The following is a 20073-nucleotide window of genomic DNA, read 5'->3' as shown; positions in this document are numbered from 1 at the left end:
ATCATTTTTAGTATAAAAAATGTTAAAATTAACTGGATATGTTTTCATAAATTAAAAGTATTTATAATTAAAAATCTAATTAAATATTTGACCATATGTATTTTAAGAGAAATATTCTATTTATTTTAATATTTTTAACATAAAAATAATATATTTATAAAATTAAAAATAATATAAATATCTAATTAAAAAAATTAAAATTTAATTAAAAATTTGATAAAATTATAAAAATTAATAGAATAACTAAATCTTATTAAAATAATAGAAAATTGAAGAGGCAAATTAAATGCCTCATCACATTATTACAAAAAGGTGCCACCAAGGGTCATCAGTGATTTTTATTTGTACAATCGGCTCTTGTCTCGATCATTAATTCCGTTGGTCTAATATTTAACATTATATTATAATTACTTTCATTTATTGTTTATTAAAATTGGATTGGATTAAACGATTCAATCATAAAATTGGTAAATTAAATTCTAGATCGATCCAGTCCAATGATTAGACTGCATAAGATAATGAATCAGTACAAATTAGTCAAATTTAGAGTAAATCAGTTTAAATCGGTAAGATTGATTCGACCAAACCGTTTGAGTTTTAATATTTTTCCAAAATGTGAAAGAAATGTTCGAATCCATAAGATCGATTCGATCGAACCGTTTGAGTTTCAGTATTTTCCCAAAATGTGGAAGAGAGGTTCGAATCCCCAGTCAAGAAAAAAAATGATACTTACAACTATCAGGCTATTAAGCTTGTTATTATATATGCAGATTAATATATATATATATATATATATATTTAACAAATAATTTATTTTTATTTAATTTATTTTAATTTTAGTTATAAATTTATTTATTTTTAAATTAATTATATTTTTATTTAATAATAATTATAAACTCATTTATTTTTTTATAATTATATAATATCTATTAATATTATATTTTAATAAATACTTGTAGTATATAATAGTATAATAGATATAAACTAATTAATAAATTATTAAAATTAAAAAAATAATAGTTATTTTAATATAAAAATAAAATAAAAATATTTATGATAGAATAAAATTAACAAATTACTTATTGTTCATGTTTCATATTATTTTAGAATAACTAGATATTTTTAAAATATTAGTGAAAATATGTATTTTAAATTTTAATTTTAAACTTTTGACTATGTTTTGTGTTTTATTTACATAAGACCGAGTCAATCGGTTCAACCAGTAATCCACCAGTTAAACCAATAACCAGTGACCCAATGATTTGACCGATTCGATCACCAGTTCAATTCTCACAACTATGCTTTTATTTATTTCTACCTCCACAATCCTCTAATAATACCTCACGGGTATTATTAAACATCTGTCTTAAAAATATATTTTGTGGAGTAATTTTTTAATTTTATAGAAAAATTTCATCCATTCATTTTAATAAAGTAAGAAGAATAAAAGAAGAAATAAAAATAATAACGAATAAATAAAAAAATAAAATAAATATACACTATAGATTAAATAAAATTTTTCATATATCGGTTGGCTTCTCAATCATCTCATAAATCAATATATATATGTGTACACGCTACTCACCTTTAATTTTTGCAATCACCAAACGGAAAAAAAAGAGTTAGAGCATGGAAAGAATGTTGAAACTTTGGGTAGTGATAATAAATTTTGTGAGTGTAGTTCCGTGGTTTTTATTAGCTCAAAATTTTTCAAAAGACTATCTTAAAGCTCATAATAATGCACGTGTAGAAGTTGGGGTTAAACCACTAAAATGGGATCCGAAGCTTGAATCACACGCACGCAAGTACGTGAAGAAATACATTGCAGACTGCAAAAAAGGGCTTTTTGACGTGGACTTTGCTGGTACATATGGGCAGAACAATGCATATAATCCAGGATCCCTTTCAGGAGTAGCTGCTGTGGATGTGTGGGTGAAGCAGAAAACAAATTATGATTATAAATCCAACTCTTGTGTTGATGGTACCATGAATTGCAATTGTTACGCTCAGGTTGTTTGGAGTGTAACTACTCGACTTGGCTGCGCTAGAGTCAAGTGCCGCAATTATGGAGGCACCCTTGTTACTTGTTTATATGATCCTGAAGGCAACACTTCAGATGAACGCCCCTACGTAATCCATTAATTACCAAATTAAACTCATTATATCTTTCTCTAAACTTTAATATAAGTTTGCACATTTTACAATGATTGTTGGCCTTGTAGTTTTTTTTATGATTATTTTAGTTTAAATTATGATGTGCTTTTCAATAGTTTTGTGTCTTATGTACTAATAGAAATATAATTATTTGTGTCTTCTTTTGTTAGTTTAAATTTTTTGAAGAAATCAGAATGAGTTAAAAGTTTAGAATTTGATCTTCCTTAAACCTTAAAAAAACAATTAAGCATACTAATTAATTAAAAAAAACATGCAAAAAATCACAAAAATCTAAAAGAGTGTCTTGTAATTAGTAGTAATTAAATCATATATTAAAGTATTTGTCTTCTCGTATATGTGTATATATGATCGATCAAAATTACTGCTTCCGAATTTTGCTGGAAAGTTTTCACTATACCAAAAAAGAAAGAAAAAAAATAAATTTTACAAAGTAGTGAAAATGGTAATTAAGTTCAAATCAAGCTTATTGATCCATGTCTGTATATACAATGGAGACAAAAGTTTCGTGTGCACACATCTCTCTTGTACATTTTGTTCTTTTGATTTACATAATTAAGTTCGTAATAAATAGTTTGTTAATGTACTTTCTCGACCTCTTTAAAATGCCGAAGCAAATTGCAAAGAAGATCATATCCATACAAATCAATTTTTTTGGGGGTTTAAAGGAGATAAGAAAGCCATGCCAACGATAAAATAGAGTATTATTAAGAAGCCAAAGAAACATGGATGTTTAGGGGTGGGAGACTTAGAAATGAGGAATGCAGTAATGCTATTTAAATGGTAATGGAAATTTGCAGAAGAAAATAAACTACTATAAGAAAAACAACAATGATAGGGAACCAACTCTATATAAGCCAAGAATCAGCCAACTGCTAAACTAGAGGCACCGGTGACTTTAACCGGATGTTGCTACTGATAGGCACACGGATGTTTCTTTTTCTTGTAAATTGGATGGTTTTGGATATGATTTCTATGTTTCATGTGTTACGCATTAATAAAACATAATTAATTATATGGAACCAACTAATAAATGATCAAAGCATCTATTCCGTGATTTTCTCCTATCACTAGCGTATCTTCCCTCATGTTTTGAACGTGGTCAACAATAATTTAAAAAACAAATTAAATTATAAATTAATAAAACTAATTATAATTAATTATGTTGTTCTATTCTTGGTTGATTATTAGTTGGTTCCATATACTTTTCCTAAAAAAAAATTGTAAGCTCTTGTTATAATTGTAATGAACATAGATCGGTTGGAGAATAAATTTGTAACAGTTCTAATGGGCCGTGAAAAGTTAAGCAAAGAGGGATGGAAGATGTGTGTTGGAGATAGATGTAAAATAAAATTGTGAAAAGATGTGTCGGTAGGTAATAAACTCTTTGAGGAGAGATTTCCAAACTTGTATTTTTATACATTGAATTGGTGTAGGGTGCTGTGGGTAGGCGTAGATGATGGTAGAGCATGGTTCAGAAACTAGATGCAACAAGAAGTTTATAATGTTAGTAAGAACAAGTAGTGGCTAAGAGTAGGAATTTAAAAATTCATCAGAATAAAGAACTAGTAGTGGCTAAGAGTTGGGAGCAAATTTACACACAATGAAATGTGATTAAAAAGAAAAAGAAAATCAAGATAGTTGTGGTTGACAAGGAGGTGAGAATAGAAGGAGAGTGGTGGTGGTGGTGGATATGTGTGGAATATGAGCCTAATTTAAGAGCATATATGGTTGGAGGATATTTGAAAAATACAAAAGATGAATTAAGAGGATATTAATGAGAGATGTAATATCTGAAAAGACGGAAGAAGATGCAATCTTACAAAGCCTTGGAGTAGTATTACAAATATTATTGGAAGAAGGTAATAGAAAAGAAGAGGAATTAGTGTTTATAATTGATAATAAAAATATTGTTGAATGGATGCATGGAAAGATAGCAACAAGTTGGGACTTAATTAAGAATGTTGAGGAACAATACATATGTAGCAAAACAAGTCATACAAAATGTGGAGGTGAGGTTCAAGAACAGCAATAACTTCAAACAGAGGAAGATTTGAAAAAGGTTGGTATTGGAGAATTCAAGCAGATGGAAAAGTGGATAGATAATTAAAGACTTATGAATGCAATTGAATTATTGGCTTTAATATTAAACTGGACAAGCAAACCACGAATAGAAGCAACTAAACAGGTGGATGACATGAAATAAAAAAAGTGTACCAATTCAGGAGTTTGAAATTTAAATATGAAGTGTATTAGTTTATTTTGTTGAATAATAATTATGCAAGCGTTAGTTTTTTGTTTTGTATGTTTTTTATTTTGTGTTTTTCATTTTGAGACTTCTTTGACATGCGATTCTTGATGGTAACGTCAAAAGAAATTAACGATAGATCATTGAAATTTTGGATGTAACTCTTTCTATTGTGATGAGACTTTTTGAATGATCTAAGAAATTTTTATTCTTTTGATATTAAAGATAATTGATACAAAAGGAGAGAAAATAAACGATTTGTACTATATAAAAAAACTCAAAAAAAAGTTTACAAAAAATTAAATTGGTACAAACATACATCACTTCTCTCAATTAAAATAAAACGTGTTAACATACATTCTGTCATACACTAATATATATGAATTGGGTTAATCACAAAAAAATGCTCTTCAATTATTTAAATACGGACAAAAATGCTTTCAAATTATTTAAATATTCTTGAATTTTGATATAATTTTTTCAAATATAATTATAAAAATAAGATATTATTATCTTTAAAATTTGATAATTTTTCGTTAAGTATATATGTTTTTGTAATTTTTGTTAACAACCAAAGCTATCTTTAAAAAATTGCAAAAAAATATATACTTAGCAAAAAATTACCAAATTTTAATAGTAATAATATCTCATTTTTCTGATCATATTTTAAAAAAAATCACATCAAAATTTAATCTCTAATATATTTTTTAGGAAATACATATTTAATGTTAGATTTTTTTACAAGATTATCTAATATTAAATATATATTTCTCAAAAGATATTAGAGATTGAATTTTGATGCAATTTTTTACAAGTATGATTAGAAAAATGAGATATTATTATCCTTAAATTTGGTAATTTTTCGTTAAATATATTTTTTACGTAATTTTTTTGTTGATAACCAATAATACTTTTAAAAATCACAAAAATTATATACTTAAAAAAAAGTCACCAAATTTTGAGAATAATAATATTATATTTTTCTAATCATGTTTACAAAAAATCGCATCAAAATTTATTCTTTAAAATTTTTTATGAAAATATATATTTATTTTTGGACTTTTTTATTACATTTTTAAATTATTTAAAAATATTTTTGTCGATAATAAAATTTAAATAATTTTTGTCAACCTTCGAATAATTTAAAGATATTTTCTAAAATAGAAGTTAGCAATTTTCGTCACTAGAGTTGTTGGCCTTGCAATATGGTTGTTTATGTTTGTCAAAGGCCGATCTTTTGCCTTATGTGTTCGTATTATGTGGCTATCAAATTAAAGTATTTATCGTCATCATCATCGTGATGTATGTATATTTGATTCTAATTACTTCCAGTTTTGTTATTTGATGTTTTAGCTTTATATAGAAAAAGCTTTTTAACAGAAAAATAATAATTTTCATTTTTAAATTGATTATTATTGCGGGTTAATTAAGAACCTAATAGACACATTATAATCGACTATTTTATTAAATTAGTCACTAATATAAAATATATATTAAAAATAAATTAAATTATATATATTTATATATAATACATAATTACTAATTTTATATATATACCTAGCATTTTTATTTTACAATAGCAATTAGATTATATTTGATTCTAAAAAAATATAATAAAAAAATCCAAATATTTTGCATGTTCCAAAGCTCCAAATATACTTGAAAAGAAATGGTAAGAATTTTTAATCTTAAAATAAAACATTAAAAGGCATCGTTACACAGAGACAAAGAGTAGATAAATCCATGACTTGTTTGATGTGCTATGCGAAGGTATCTTGGCAGCCACCCACGCATTTTGTATAAAATTAACTTTTATTAATAAAATGGATTGACGTTTGATGTACTTGAATAGTTGAATAATGTGTATTGTATTATATGCAAATTATTATTGAAGTTAAATATATACAATAAAGAAGTCAGTAACAAGTGAAATGAATATAGTGTTAATTATTAAAGCAATGAATAAATAATTGAACTATGAATTTAATTATATTCAAATAAAATCAGTGACCCAATCAAAGAGCGCAACCAAAGGTTGTCATTAGCATTACTTGAACAGGCTCTTGGCTTGATCATTATTTCATTGGTCTAGTGATTGACTTTATATTACTATATATATTTTTATATATTTTTTACGGAGTCCAATTTTTGAATTTCGTAAAAAAAATTTTAGCCATTCATTTCAATGAAGTAACAAGAATAAAAAAAGGAATAAAAAATAAAAAAATAAATAAAGAAATTAATTTTAAATTATAAATTAAATAAAAAATTTCTTATTATTATTGCTTTTACTTATTGTTGGCTTATCAATCCTCTCATAAATTAATATACATGTATGTATATATTTAGATACATCTAACTGCAACCATATTTTATATTTATACATAATACTTTGATATTTAATTTTTGCAATCGTCAAAGAACTTTTTTAAAGAAGTTGGATAATGGAAAAGTTTTTAAAAATTTGGGTAGTAATAATAAGTTTTATAAGTATAGTTCTATTGTTCTTAATAGCTTAAAACTCTCCAAAAAACTATTTTAAAGCTCATAACGATGCCCGTGTAGAAATTGGAGTTAAGCCACTGAAGTGGGATCCACAACTTGCATCGCATGCTCATGAGTTCGTGAAAAAATATATTTTTGATTGCAAGAAGGGGGTTTATGATGTGACCAGTAATAAATATGGCCAAAACAATGCATATACTTAAGAATCTGCATCAGGTGTCGATGCTGTGAATGGATGGCTGACGCAAAAAACAAACTATGACTATAAATTCAATTCTTGCATTGATGGTACCCATAATTGTGTTTTATATGCTCAAATTGTATGGGGTGCAGCTACTTCTTTAGGTTGTGCTAGAATCCAGTGTCGTAATTATGGTGGCATCCTTATTACTTGTTTTGATTATCCTTCAAGCCATTTTCCAGGTCAAAATCCTTTTGTAATTCATTAAGGATTTATTTATCTTATACTCTAAAGACATATATTAAGATTATAAATTAAAAAAGTTTTTATTAAAAAATACAAAAAATTTTAATTTTCAATACGACATCTGTTTTATATTTATTTAAATAAAAAAAATTTAAATTTTTTTAGTAAAAATAAAATTATCATGTATTCTTAAAATACATATTAGCTAAATTCATTTATTAATGACCAAATTAAACTCATTGCTTCCTTCACTACACTTTAATGTAAGTGTTCTTTACTAAAATTGTTGACCTTGTAGTTTTCTGTATGATTATTTTAGTTTAAGCTGTGATTGTGCTTTCCAAAGGCTTTTTTGCCTTATGTACAAAGTGGGTACCTTTTCTTGAACCATTTTTTACTAATTAAAAAGTCTATTATGTATTAATACTACTCAAATCATATATTAAAGCATTCATCATCTTCTATATATGTATTATGATCGATCACAATTATTGCTTCCAAGATCCATTGAAAAGTTTTCATCACTACACAAATAAGTTAATTATTTCACAAAGAAGCAAAAACAGTAAATTTGAATCAAGCTTGATCTATGTCTGTGTATATAATGGAGACAAATATTAATTAATTTTTAATGTATATTTTATATTAAAACATATATTTTATATTAATAATTAATTTCGATATACACTTAATTAATGATGACACATATAGAAGAAAAAGTTATGGAAAGAGCAATGGTAGTTTTCAACGGCTATGGATCTCGGAGGTTGAAGAAAATATCAATTTTTAATCTGAGTTCACTTGCAAGACTGGATTCCTAATCTTTCATAGTAGGTATGGCAGCTACCATGACATTTAAGATAGAGTAGTCAGTGATACCTTCTCGATGAGGAAAGGATTTTATGGAAAGACTACTTGAATGAATTATCCTTTGTTTCGGCTGAAGGCAATTAGGCTCGATCATTCCATTGGAGCATATCAGTTGGTAGTCAGTCGGGGTTAGTCAGTAATTGTTCAGTTAGGATAATAGTTATCAAAATTAAACTGATAATCGAATCGGTCAAATTAATAGTTTATTAATTTATTAATTAACTAGTAAGTTATTGATTGAATCATTTAAATTATAATTAGTAAATATAATTTTTAAAAATATAATTTAATTTACATATTATATATTAGAAAAAAGGAGACAAATATAATAAAAAGCAACTTGACTTAATGACAACCAAACTGCATATGCGACAGGATTCAGGTTTAAACTTAAGAAGAGTTTTCTTTTGTTAATTGTTGTCGGTTTGTATCGGTTTTGATTGGTTTGTATTAATTTTGACCAATTTTTTTTCTTTAAACGATCAAAATATTAGACCAAATCAATTTAGAGTTCGATTTACTGATTTTTTTTGTCAAACTAATCAGTCCGATCCAATTTTAACAACTATAATTAGGACAGATTAATAGTCAGTTGACATTGTTAACATGTTCTTATATTAGAATTTTGGCTTGTCTTCAATCTCCTTTTTAAAAGTTTTCTTATCACTACACAGAAAAGGTAGATTGCGGCGGTTTTTTGGCGGCGGTTACCAAAAACTGCCGCCAAATAAAATATTGCGGAGGTTGATGCGGTAGATAAGAGGAGGGTTGCCAATTGTTTGTCATTTTGTGGCGATTTTGGTATAACTGCAGCAAAATAGATTATTGTGGCACTAAATAAGTTATTAGCGGCGGTTTTTCCAACTGCCGCAAAATACGTCTAGCTCTTTTTTTAAAAAGAAAAATTAACCGGATATAATCTACTTACGTTTTCGTTACTTTATATGAGAAATATGTTTGAATCACTGTTACTTAAATTGTTACACTATTTTTGTATTTGTTTTACGGAAAAAATTTAATCACTTACAAAAATATATTTTGATTAAAGTAATCAACCTAAGAGTTAAATAAAAGAAGCAAACAAAGTTCAATCAACCATTAAATTCTTAAAATTTTTTATTTTAATTAATTAAATTATGTATAAATTATAATAGGACATAATATATATATATATATATATATATATATATATATATATATATATATATATATATATAAAAGGGTAAAATGTACAATTAAATCAAATAGATGATCAAATTATACTATTTTACCAAAGTGAAAAACGTTAGCTAAATCTTTCAGAAGCACATTCTTATATAATTCGAATCAGTCTCATTTGAATTAGACAAACCAACACTAATTTAATTAGTCCTATTCGAATTAGTAGTGATGCTTGTAATTCGAATTTGAACAATTCGAATTATGTTTGCATGTGGTCCAAAAGTATATAAAGAGTACAATAAAGAGTACATTTAATAATACCCATAATGAATACAATAAATAGTACTCTTTATTGAATTCATTATGGATATTATTAAATATATTCTTTATTGTACTCTTTATATACACTTGGATCATATATAAATAGATGTAAATTAATTCGATCTACTATGGTACAAAATTAATTCGAAATAGATCGATTCGAATTACTAGCGACGTCCTAGCATGCATAATTCGAATCACCCTAATTCGAATTCCCCTATGATTACATGCAAGCATAATTCGACAAATTTGAACTACAAGCATCACTACTAATTCAAATAGGACTAATTCGAATTAGTGTTGATTTGTCTCATTCGAATGGACTGACTCGAATTACATAAGAATGTGCTTTTGGGATATTCTGGTAATATTTTTCAATTTGATAGAATTGTGTAATTTGGTCCTCCATTTGATTTAATTGTGCATTTTGCCCAATATATAAGGTACCTATAATAACTATGATCAGATATAAAGTATACAACAAAAAATTGTGTCGCAATCAAATGTGTTCATATGATATATATAATTATTAATACTATATATCGAAGAGTCATTTAACTTGTGGTAACATGATATTGTTAAAATTTTTTACTCACTTTTTTTGCTGGTTACCTGTTGGTTAGAATTTAATAAAGTTGCTAGTTTTCTAGACTTTTTTATTCTTTAATTTATGAAAAAGTATTTTAATTATGATAAGATAATGGCAAGTATATTTTAATTAACAATATAGCATGTAGATAGTCGAAAATAAATTATCAAAAAGTACTTGTAAAAATAGCTATCTATTTATGATATCTTCTATTTTTTTAAAACGATAATACTAAATTATTCCATTTGAGATAACACTCATAATTTTATATATATAATAATCATAATTATATATTTATTATATTAAATATTATATAATTATTTTAATAATAACTAATAAAAATTAAATAAGATAATGCTCAACTATTATTCTTTCAAATGGTGGCTTTGTTGCATTGACTTCGGTAAGGATACAAGGCCATATGGTTGGTTAGAGATAATGTTTAACTCTGAAGGTAATTCCACAAGTGACTAAAAAAAATAGCAATCAATAAAGTGATAATAGAGCATTTTAGCAATAATAATAAAATTAATCAAATACTGAACATGCCTGTAATCTCTCTTTTACAATGCTTCTTCCTTTCTTATTTAACAATTTTTTTTATAGTAGATTGAAGCCTTTTCGTATGCCTATAACCTTTTCGTGATATTTGTCGGGGTTTGTGAATCTCTAAATCATTTGCACTTTCGTCTACCTCATCCAAATTTTGATTATCTACATTATCCATTGAAGAGGCCTTTAGTTCCACTAACATAACCCAAATTGAGTCTAGTATATGATGTACGGTATCGGTGAGCTCCTCGGATGCAGTGACTACTTAATCAATATTGTAAAATTGCTTGCACATCTCATCATAACAATTTTTTACGGCTCTAAACGACTTGAATCATGGCTACACTTGATGCTACTGTGCTTGTGCTTTAAAGTTTTCTTCCACCGATCAAGAATGTATTTATTTGGCAATTTTTTCACTCTTTTAAGACCTAGGACTGAAAGAGTATGGCGGCATAAAATTCTCTTTGACTCAAAAAGATGACATTGGTAAGAAACATCTGAAGTTGAAGAATCAAACGACACCTTGTAAGTAACATCAAACATCTTATCACCATTCTCAATCTCTTCTATAACCTTGTAAGTAACAACATATCCCTCTTCATGCTCTTTTGTTGAAAAGCGATTAGCCTTTGCTCTAAACTCTTTTTGAAGCTCATTAAACTTTGCATGAGTATATTTCTTTTTGAAACTGTTTTTCAATACTAGAGGCAGTAGCATAAGGTATAATGGTATTGAAGCTAGCAGCATCCAATTCATATTCTTGTTAAGCTTTATTTGCAAGACAGTGGTCATATTGTGTTAGAAATTGTTGCAAGTTGCTCTTTGAGGTTAGGTAGCCTTTCATAAATGAGTGCATGCTTTCACTCCTTTGAGTGCTACTCATGCCTACCCAAAAACTGTTGCTAAAAAAAATAGGGACCCACCTACTAACCAATAAATGATAAATAATTAAACAGTAGATATAAGATAATCAAACTCATATAAAATACCTGCTAACCAATTATTATTATGCAAACTGAATCTGTTGATAAAATCAGTCCAAGAGCTCTCAAATGTTTTCTTAGACCTAGAATCCCACACAATATGTGTCATGTCAGCACAAATCTCGTTAAATTGCTTGCATGCTCCTAGTCTTTCTGAAATTTTCTTCGTGATATGCCAAATACACCATCAATGTCATGTCATTGGCAACCATTTTTCAATGACATTTCGCATAACTTTGCATTGATCCGTCAATATGCCAATAGGTGGCTTGCCATCCATACATTGTATCCAACAATCAAATAAACAAACAAAGGAATTCTCTTTTTCGCATGAAAGAAGAGCGCAACCAAGTAGCAATGATTGGCTATGGTGGTTAACCCCAACAAATGTGCAAAAAGGCATATCATACCTATAATAAAAACAAGAGTACATAATCAAACTCAGTTTCATTCTATTCTACCTATAATCAAATTCATTCTATTGTACCTATCCCTATACATCAAACATATGCAAAAACAAGAGTACATAATCAAATTTAGTATAACATGCACATCAGCAACAAAATCATTCTATTGTACCTATCTATACATCAAATATATGCAAAAACAAGAGTACATAATCAAACTTAATATATCATGCACAACAGCAACAAATTCATTCTGTTCTGCCTATCCCTATACATCAAACACATGCAAAAACCAAAGTGCATATAATTAACTTAAAATATGTAATTATGGTGTTATACCTATTTGTTAGGTACGTCGTATCAAAACTCACAACGTTGCCAAAGTACTCATAAGCAGCACAACTTCTAACATCAGCCCAAAAAACATGCTTTATGTGATGTTGCTCGTCCAATTTAACTTCGTAAAAGAAGTTGCGATTTTGTTCTTGCATCCTATGAAAATACTGCATTAATGATTGCACATCCCCCTCTTCTTCTAACACTCTAGCACTTCTTGCTACATGATTCCGAAGATCTTTTTGAGTAAAAGTTAATTTATCATAACCACCAACAGCAGTTGCTAAGCTTTGATAGGTGTTTTTTATTGTAACACCAGCTTGATCATTGATCTCAACTATCCATTTGGCATGCAAGCTTAGTTCCCTATTTTTTTAGAGTCTTTGCCGTGCTATGTGATGGATATTCACAAAGGTTAACACATATTCTATCTTCTTATCCCTTTTCACAATAATCCTAATTTTACAATTTTGCTCAAAAGTTGGATTTGTCTTCTTTAGTGGATTAATTTTTGATCTTCGATAACAGCTTTAGAACATACCAAGATTTGGTATGTAATTTGTCTATTTTGATCCCACTTAGTAGTTCTTATATTCCATGAAAGACCAACCCTTTTTTGCATAGTTGGTATAAAAAATTTCATAATCTTTCACAGAGGAGAATGCCATTCCTATGTTTGGAACAACCTAAAAACATAGATAATAAAAAATTTAATAAAATCAAATCAGGTATAAAAATGCTCTCAATTTTCTATGAATGAACAAGATAAATTAGTAGTCAAGCACTGAACCTGAGTATAATCAAGTTCAGTAGTCAAATATAGCACTGATCCTGAATATAATCAAACTTGGTAAATATGATAATCAAACTCAATAGTCAAATATAATACTAAACTCCAACACATTCATAGAATCAGCATCATCATCTGATCTAAGCAAATGTAGAAATTTTAAACATGCAAACTGCCAATTTTACTCCAATCCAAAAGCTAAACATTTTTCTCATTACACAAATTTATAACATAAATTTTTCAGGATATAATTACACAACATACATGATGTAAAAGAATCTAAATGACATAATGAAGGCACGTATTAGAAGCATAACTATTAGGAATTTGCCTATGGAATAAGCTTGTGTATCAAAGGCAATTACTTCTGTATATGCAAATGCTTCCATTGGTGTAAGCTTGTGACATGCTCCTCTTTCTAACTAGCCTATGCTATTGAAATTTTTCGAGAAGTAATATTGATCCGGGTATAGTAATTTACTAAGGGAAAGTCTAGGGGGCCAGCAATTTTATTGAATTTTGGCCAGCATGTAACCAGCAGAGAAAGGTGAGCCATTGGATGAAATCTCACACCAATCTCACACCATCAAATCATCATTGATGGCTAGTTGATGGCTAACAATCACAAAAGTTGCTGGCCCCCTAGCATTGCTCATTTACTAAATCAATGATGTCGCTCAAATCGAAGCATAAGCCAAATCACCATTTGCATAACTAAATAATCAACAAAATTAAAATTAAATCAGGAATAAAACATGGATAAACAAAAAACTAAAATCAAATCAAGAATAAAAAATTAACAAATGAAGTAAATTAAATACAAACCTCGTTATTCGAGTTTGTGGATTTCATTGAATCAAAAGTTATAATCAAAACTCTAAGATAACAAGAACAAGAAATGGCACGAAGTAAAGCAGAGGAAACCGCGGAGAATAGAAGAAAGTGAAGAGTGAGGTTGGCACAATTGAAGAGAAGAGAAGAGAATTGAGGTTCATGCAATGGAACCCTTTCTGCGAGAAGAGAAGAAAGCGCGAGAGATTGGCGCGATGAAAAAACACATTCCCAGCGCGTTTGCTACTGTAATCGTATTTTTTTACTTCCTTTTACGAAACGTATTTTGTACTATACTTTAGTGAGAATGATTAAATTGATGGCTGAAAAGTAGTATATAAATAACATTTTTTATTTTTAAATTCTGTTGTGGCATCAAATTTCCGTATTTCCTTTATATATTGCTATAAATTGGTATAAATAAAAAATAAAGTATCAATGTTGATAATTTCGTGAATGGTATTCACCTTGATGCACTTCAAGATGCTTCCATGGAACCTTGATGAATACGGGATTGTTCCACGGTATACAACTACTTTAGGGAATTCATCCACTCTTGTTTGCCGCCAAAAGAAATCTTGAGTATGGTTATGTTCTTTGTCGTCGCGAAGTTCATGATGTAAAAATGATTAAAATGAAATGCTTAATAAAATGGCGGATACTCACATCAAGTTGAATGGCTAAATCATTGGGCAAGATATAATAAATTTTTTATTTTTTATCTCACACATTTACATTAATTTGAAATAAAATACATTTTTTCTAATAAATTTATAATAAAATTTTTAGTTAAAGAATATTCAGTACTTCTTTTATAATTTAGAATAATAAATTTATTTTCATTTCATAGTTATTATTTTATAAGATATATCTATTCAACTAGATTCAAAAATACAAATAACAAAAAATAAGAGATATATTTATATTTTTTATTTTATTTTATTTGTTATTATTAATTTTATGAATACATTGTTTATTTTAATTTTTGTAATTATTTATATATTATATAATGAAGATGGAATATTAAAAAATTTTATTATTATTTTGTGCATTAAATTTATTTTATGAAATGGATTGTGTAAGAATTCACGAAATTTAAAAAGGTTAGACATCAAACTCTAATAATTTTATATATTGTTTGATTAAAGAGTATTCTGTTACATGTAATTTTTTTAAGTTAAACAATATGCATTAGAAATATATAAAACATGTATATTAATTTAATTAATTTTGTTATAAAATAATTAATTATGTTATTATGACGTCTGTTAGTTGGACCAGTTACATTGTCACTACAAAAAAAAAGCCTATGGTCACGGTAAAAAACCGTGATCATAGCTAGTAAAAAGGGTGACTATAGATCTATGGTCATGGTTTTTTACCGTGGTCTATTCTCTCGTAGCCATAGGTCTATGGTCACGGTTTTTTTATCTATGGTCACGGTTTCTATGGTCACGGTTTCAATTTTCAAATTCTGACACTTTAGGCCACGTTTTTTCACCGTGACCATAGGTTAATCTATGGTCACGCGTAAAAACCGTGACCATAGCCTTATCTATGGTTACGGTTTTCACCGTGACCATAGACTATATGGTCACCCCTCTTTAAAACCGTGACCATAGTCTTATCTATAGTCACGGACCATAGCTCTATGGTCACCCCACCTTAAAACCGTGACCATAGCCATATCTATGGTCACGATTTTTACCATGACCATAGTTCTATGGTCACCCCACCTTAAAACCGTGACTATAGCCTTATCTATGGTCACGGTTTTCACCGTGACCATAGACTCTTTGGTCACCCCTCCTTAAAACCGTGACCATAGCCTTATCTATGGTTACGGTTTTTACCGTGACCATAGCCTCTATGGTCACCCCTCCTTAAAACCGTGACCATAGCCCTATCTATGGTCACGGTTTTTCGTCGTGGCCATAGTCTCTATAGTCACCCCACCTTAAAACCGTGACCATAGCCTTATCTATGGTCACCCCTCAAAACCGTGACCATAGCCTTATCTATGGTCACGGTTTTTACTGTGACCAAAACCTATTTTGTTTTATGAGATTTAATTTTTTTTTAAAGAATAATCACATCCCAAAATGATGATGATCACAAAATAAATCTAAAAATAAAAAATGATAATCAACAATTAAGATAAGTTGTGATTAAAGTAACCAGCTAACATATCAATATAGTTGAGTAAATACACTTGTCTTAATCTTAGTTTTATACAATGATATATACACTAACACTAAGTAGACACTATTAACAAAATTGTTCCACAGGCGTGAGAGCAATACAATTTGGACTATGCCAGGATAGATTGTTTCTGGTCAATTTTTTCCGATGCAGGAATGTAAAATGCAGCTGTTTTGCCTGTCCCATTTTTAGCCCTTGCAAGAATGTCACTACCAATAAGAGCAATTGGAATGCTTTCTTCTTGGATAGGAGAAGGCCTTTCAAAACCCTTCTCATATATTCCCATGAGCAACTCTCGCTTCAAAAAATAATCCTCAAATTCATTTCTTTTAGTTGCTGTCACATCCTGGGAAATAAAATTAAAGCAGATTCAATACCAACACTAGAACATATAACATAGAAATTACCTGCAAATCTTATAACCACAGAACCTTAAGTGGCTTACTCATAAATGGTATCATTAATTATGCATTTCAAGTGGATATTGGAAACGTGTAAATATGAAAAAACTAAATCAGTTTATCTCAATTTCTCAGCAATTTAAGTAAATTAGTTAAAGCAGTTTGTATAGTGAAAACAGTGAACTGAATGCCTAATAGAGAGCAGGAATTAGGATATTAAAAATGACATCAGTAAATAAAAAAAGAAGCTAGTTAAATTCTATGACCAAAACTTCAAGAAGCATTTCATTATAAATGCACTGATATTATTTTCAGTTTAATCTCCCCCCCCCCCCTTAGTGAAGATCAAGACTACTGTTGATCTTGGAATTGGAGCACATTATATGAAAATCAACACACAAAATAGGACAAATTAAAACAACAACCCTCCAACACTTAGCTATTAGCCGACACCAAAAGACACTATCAATATTAGCAGACGAATAATGACAATAATAACAACAAATGAATACTAATCTAAACGATCCAATTTTAGCATTAACAAATCAAAGCATTAAAAGTTGAATTTCAGCAACCGCAAATAATATCAATTTAAAATATCAAGCTAGATCCACCCCCTCACATACTCAACGGCTAAAAGACTTAAGAGTTGTACGAAAGAAACTATAAGTCATATCACAAACTTAGACTCTATGTATTATTAGAACTGATATTATTCTTAGTCATTGCCTTTAATTATTTATTAATGAATCTAAACAAAATAGAAGCCTGAATGCTTGAATTCATGTATTCAATTTTTGTAGATGAAATGAATGATTGAGAAATTGAAATCAGTATTATTACTTTTAGATAAACTTCATTAACAAATAGAAAATTAGTAAAATACAGAAATTAGTATTATTACATACTAAATACACATGCGTTAAGTGCATATTGCAGTAACTATCACATCATGAAGTAAATATTAGAACTGATATATTTTTACAAACTAAAGTGTTGAAACATAAATATTACAAGGACTAAAGCGAGTACATTTAATCTGTTGGTATTCCAGATCAAACTTTAGAAACTCATCATCACAGTTCTCAACCATGGTGGTCAAGCCCTTCAAATTCTTCACAGGCTTATCATTGAAAGCAATAACCTATATGAATCCAAAAAGAGGAGGGGTAAGCATTCCAAATCAACCATTGATTAAGAAGCCAAGACCTGAGAAACAACAAGAAGTTGCTCATCAACAGACTGTGCCATAGCATGTAGATGTTTCTCTAGGAGCTTCACTGGAGCATCAAATTCATAATCTTTACCATACTGGATCATACAAATTAAGAAGCAATAATAAAGTTAGTAACAAATATATACTCAAACAACAAAAGATAATTTCCAGAAATTAGATTTTCTGTAATCATAGACACAAATTTCCTGTAATTTTCAGAAATAAAATTTTCTGCCGGAGAATAAATCCATACCTGAATCATGACTTCCAGAGGTTGAATGCACGATGGAACATACTTATTAAGTCTCAGAGATTCAAATTTTTCATTAGAAGCTGGAAAAAAAATACTAATAATAGTTTTGTTAATTGTGAACTACAATGTAAATGCAAATAGAAGCACTGAAAATCAAAAGTTTAAGGTAAAATACCAGAGTCTAAAGGTTGTACACTTTACACCTTCAAAGGGAGGTCTTCAATAAGACTCTCTGTTCTCTCGCTCGCGCTCTCTCTCATCTCCGTCCTGCTCAATGATGACGGCAAGCTCTAGGGCAACAGCGGTGACGGCGGAACAGCGCAACGACGGTGGCTCTACGGAGGTCACGGTGGCTGGACTGTGCGGCGCTACAGCTCGCGATGGCAATGGCTCCCCGCGTGCGGCAGTTCGGTGGCGGATCGGCAGCAGAGCGCGGCTCCCTCTCTCCCTCAACGCCTCTGCAAAGTAAATCTCTCTCTCCTCCGGTGCCTCAACGACAACGACGACGGCGGGAAGGACCCAGCCGCGTCGTCCCCTCCTCTCTTCCCCTCTTCTCCCTCGAGCTCCCCCTTCTCCCTTCACTGTTGCCCCTTTCTCCCTCCCTCACTGAGTGTTGTGTGCATGTGTTTAGGGATTTAGGGTATTACATTGAGAAATTTGGGAAATTAGGGTTTTTATTAGAAAATTTTAGAATTAAGATAAAATATATATAACTAATATAACAATTTTATAAAATATTTGAGATAAAATAATAATTTAGAATTTAAATATAGTATTGTAAAGATTATTTTTGGAACACATAAAATTTTATTTATCAAAATATCATTGAGTTTAAATAATTATTTTTAATTTAAATTATAAAGTAAATATACTAATTACATTTTATAAAATACGGATAAATTCAAAATATCAATTACCTAAATTAAATTATATGACCTTTCATTATTTTTCTATCATAACTTTAATTTCAATTTATATAAAATAATTAATTAAAATAAAAATTATACATAAATATTAATTGACTTAAATCTAAAGTATTTACAAAAATTTATTTAATCATTCCTAATAAACTAATCTCTAACTCTAAGAATTCAATTTAATAAATAAACCATAATTTATTTATAATAAAATTTCTTAAATTTAATTATATAAGACTTCCATTATTAAGTTATTAAATCATTTTTTATATTATTAAGTTTTAAATTTTTTTTAATTTAAGATTAATAATATTCAACTTAATTTTTTATTTATAAAATTAAATTTAAAATTTTAATATTTAAAATAAATCATATAAATTATTATTAGTTTTTAATTATTAAAATTTTTAAAAGATAAAATATTTAAAATTATAAAAAAGTATATAAAAATCTTCATTAATTTAAACTCAAATGATTAAAATTGTGACCATAGACCTCTTTAGGTCACCCTCCAAAACCGTGACCATAGATCCTTTTAGGTCACTCTTTTGAAAAACTGTGACCATAGACACTTTTTAGTCACCGTAAAAAACCGTGACCATAGACCTCTTTAGGTCACCCTCAAAACCATGACCATAGACCCTTTTAGGTCACCCTTCTGAAAAACCGTGACCATAGACCCTTTTTGGTCACTGTAAAAAACCGTGACCATAGAGACTTTTAAGTCACCCCCAAAACCGTGACCATAGACCCTTTTAGGCCACCCCAAAAATCGTGATCATAGACCCCTTTAGGTCACCCCCCAAAACCGTGACCATAGACCCTTTTAGGTCACCATTTTTTTAAAAACCGTGACCATAGCCCCTTTTTGGTCACTGTAAAAAACCGT

At 28.7% G+C, this 20073-nt stretch overlaps 2 protein-coding genes across 3 annotated transcripts; one reads left to right on the top strand and one right to left on the bottom strand.

Annotated features, from left to right (window-relative positions):
- Window positions 1-1629: 1629 nt before the first annotated feature.
- LOC112718128 (pathogenesis-related protein 1-like) lies at window positions 1630-2142 on the top strand. Its single transcript, XM_025770027.2, has one exon. The coding sequence runs from the start codon at window positions 1630-1632 to the stop codon at window positions 2140-2142; it is 513 nt and encodes a 170-aa protein (XP_025625812.1).
- Window positions 2143-17634: 15492 nt separating this feature from the next.
- Window positions 17635-18853, bottom strand: LOC112717194 (protease Do-like 9). Of its 2 annotated transcripts, none has more exons than XM_072204000.1 (4): window positions 18443-18853; window positions 18268-18347; window positions 18020-18109; window positions 17635-17942 (listed from the first exon to the last, which is right to left on the bottom strand). In XM_072204000.1, exons 2-4 carry the CDS (start codon window positions 18274-18276, stop codon window positions 17787-17789), a joined length of 255 nt encoding a protein of 84 aa, XP_072060101.1. In that variant the 5' UTR covers window positions 18277-18347; window positions 18443-18853; the 3' UTR covers window positions 17635-17786. The 2 variants fall into 2 exon arrangements, with proteins under 2 accessions (XP_072060101.1, XP_072060100.1); XM_072203999.1 differs by having other exon boundaries at window positions 18268-18361; window positions 18443-18852.
- Between the last annotated feature and the right edge of the window lie 1220 nt (window positions 18854-20073).

The sequence above is a fragment of the Arachis hypogaea genome, chromosome 10, assembly GCF_003086295.3.
Source record: "Arachis hypogaea cultivar Tifrunner chromosome 10, arahy.Tifrunner.gnm2.J5K5, whole genome shotgun sequence".
NCBI lineage: Eukaryota > Viridiplantae > Streptophyta > Magnoliopsida > Fabales > Fabaceae > Arachis > Arachis hypogaea.
This window is presented reverse-complemented; position numbering and strand designations above follow the sequence as displayed.

Coding starts and splice junctions, on each gene's coding strand:
- LOC112718128 (XM_025770027.2), top strand. CDS start 1,630: ATGGAAAGAATGTTGAAACTTTGGGTAGTGATAATAAATTTTGTGAGT.
- LOC112717194 (XM_072204000.1), bottom strand. Junction 17,943..18,019: donor CTGTTGATGAGCAACTTCTT/GTTGTTTCTCAG, acceptor GGATTCATATAG/GTTATTGCTTTCAATGATAA.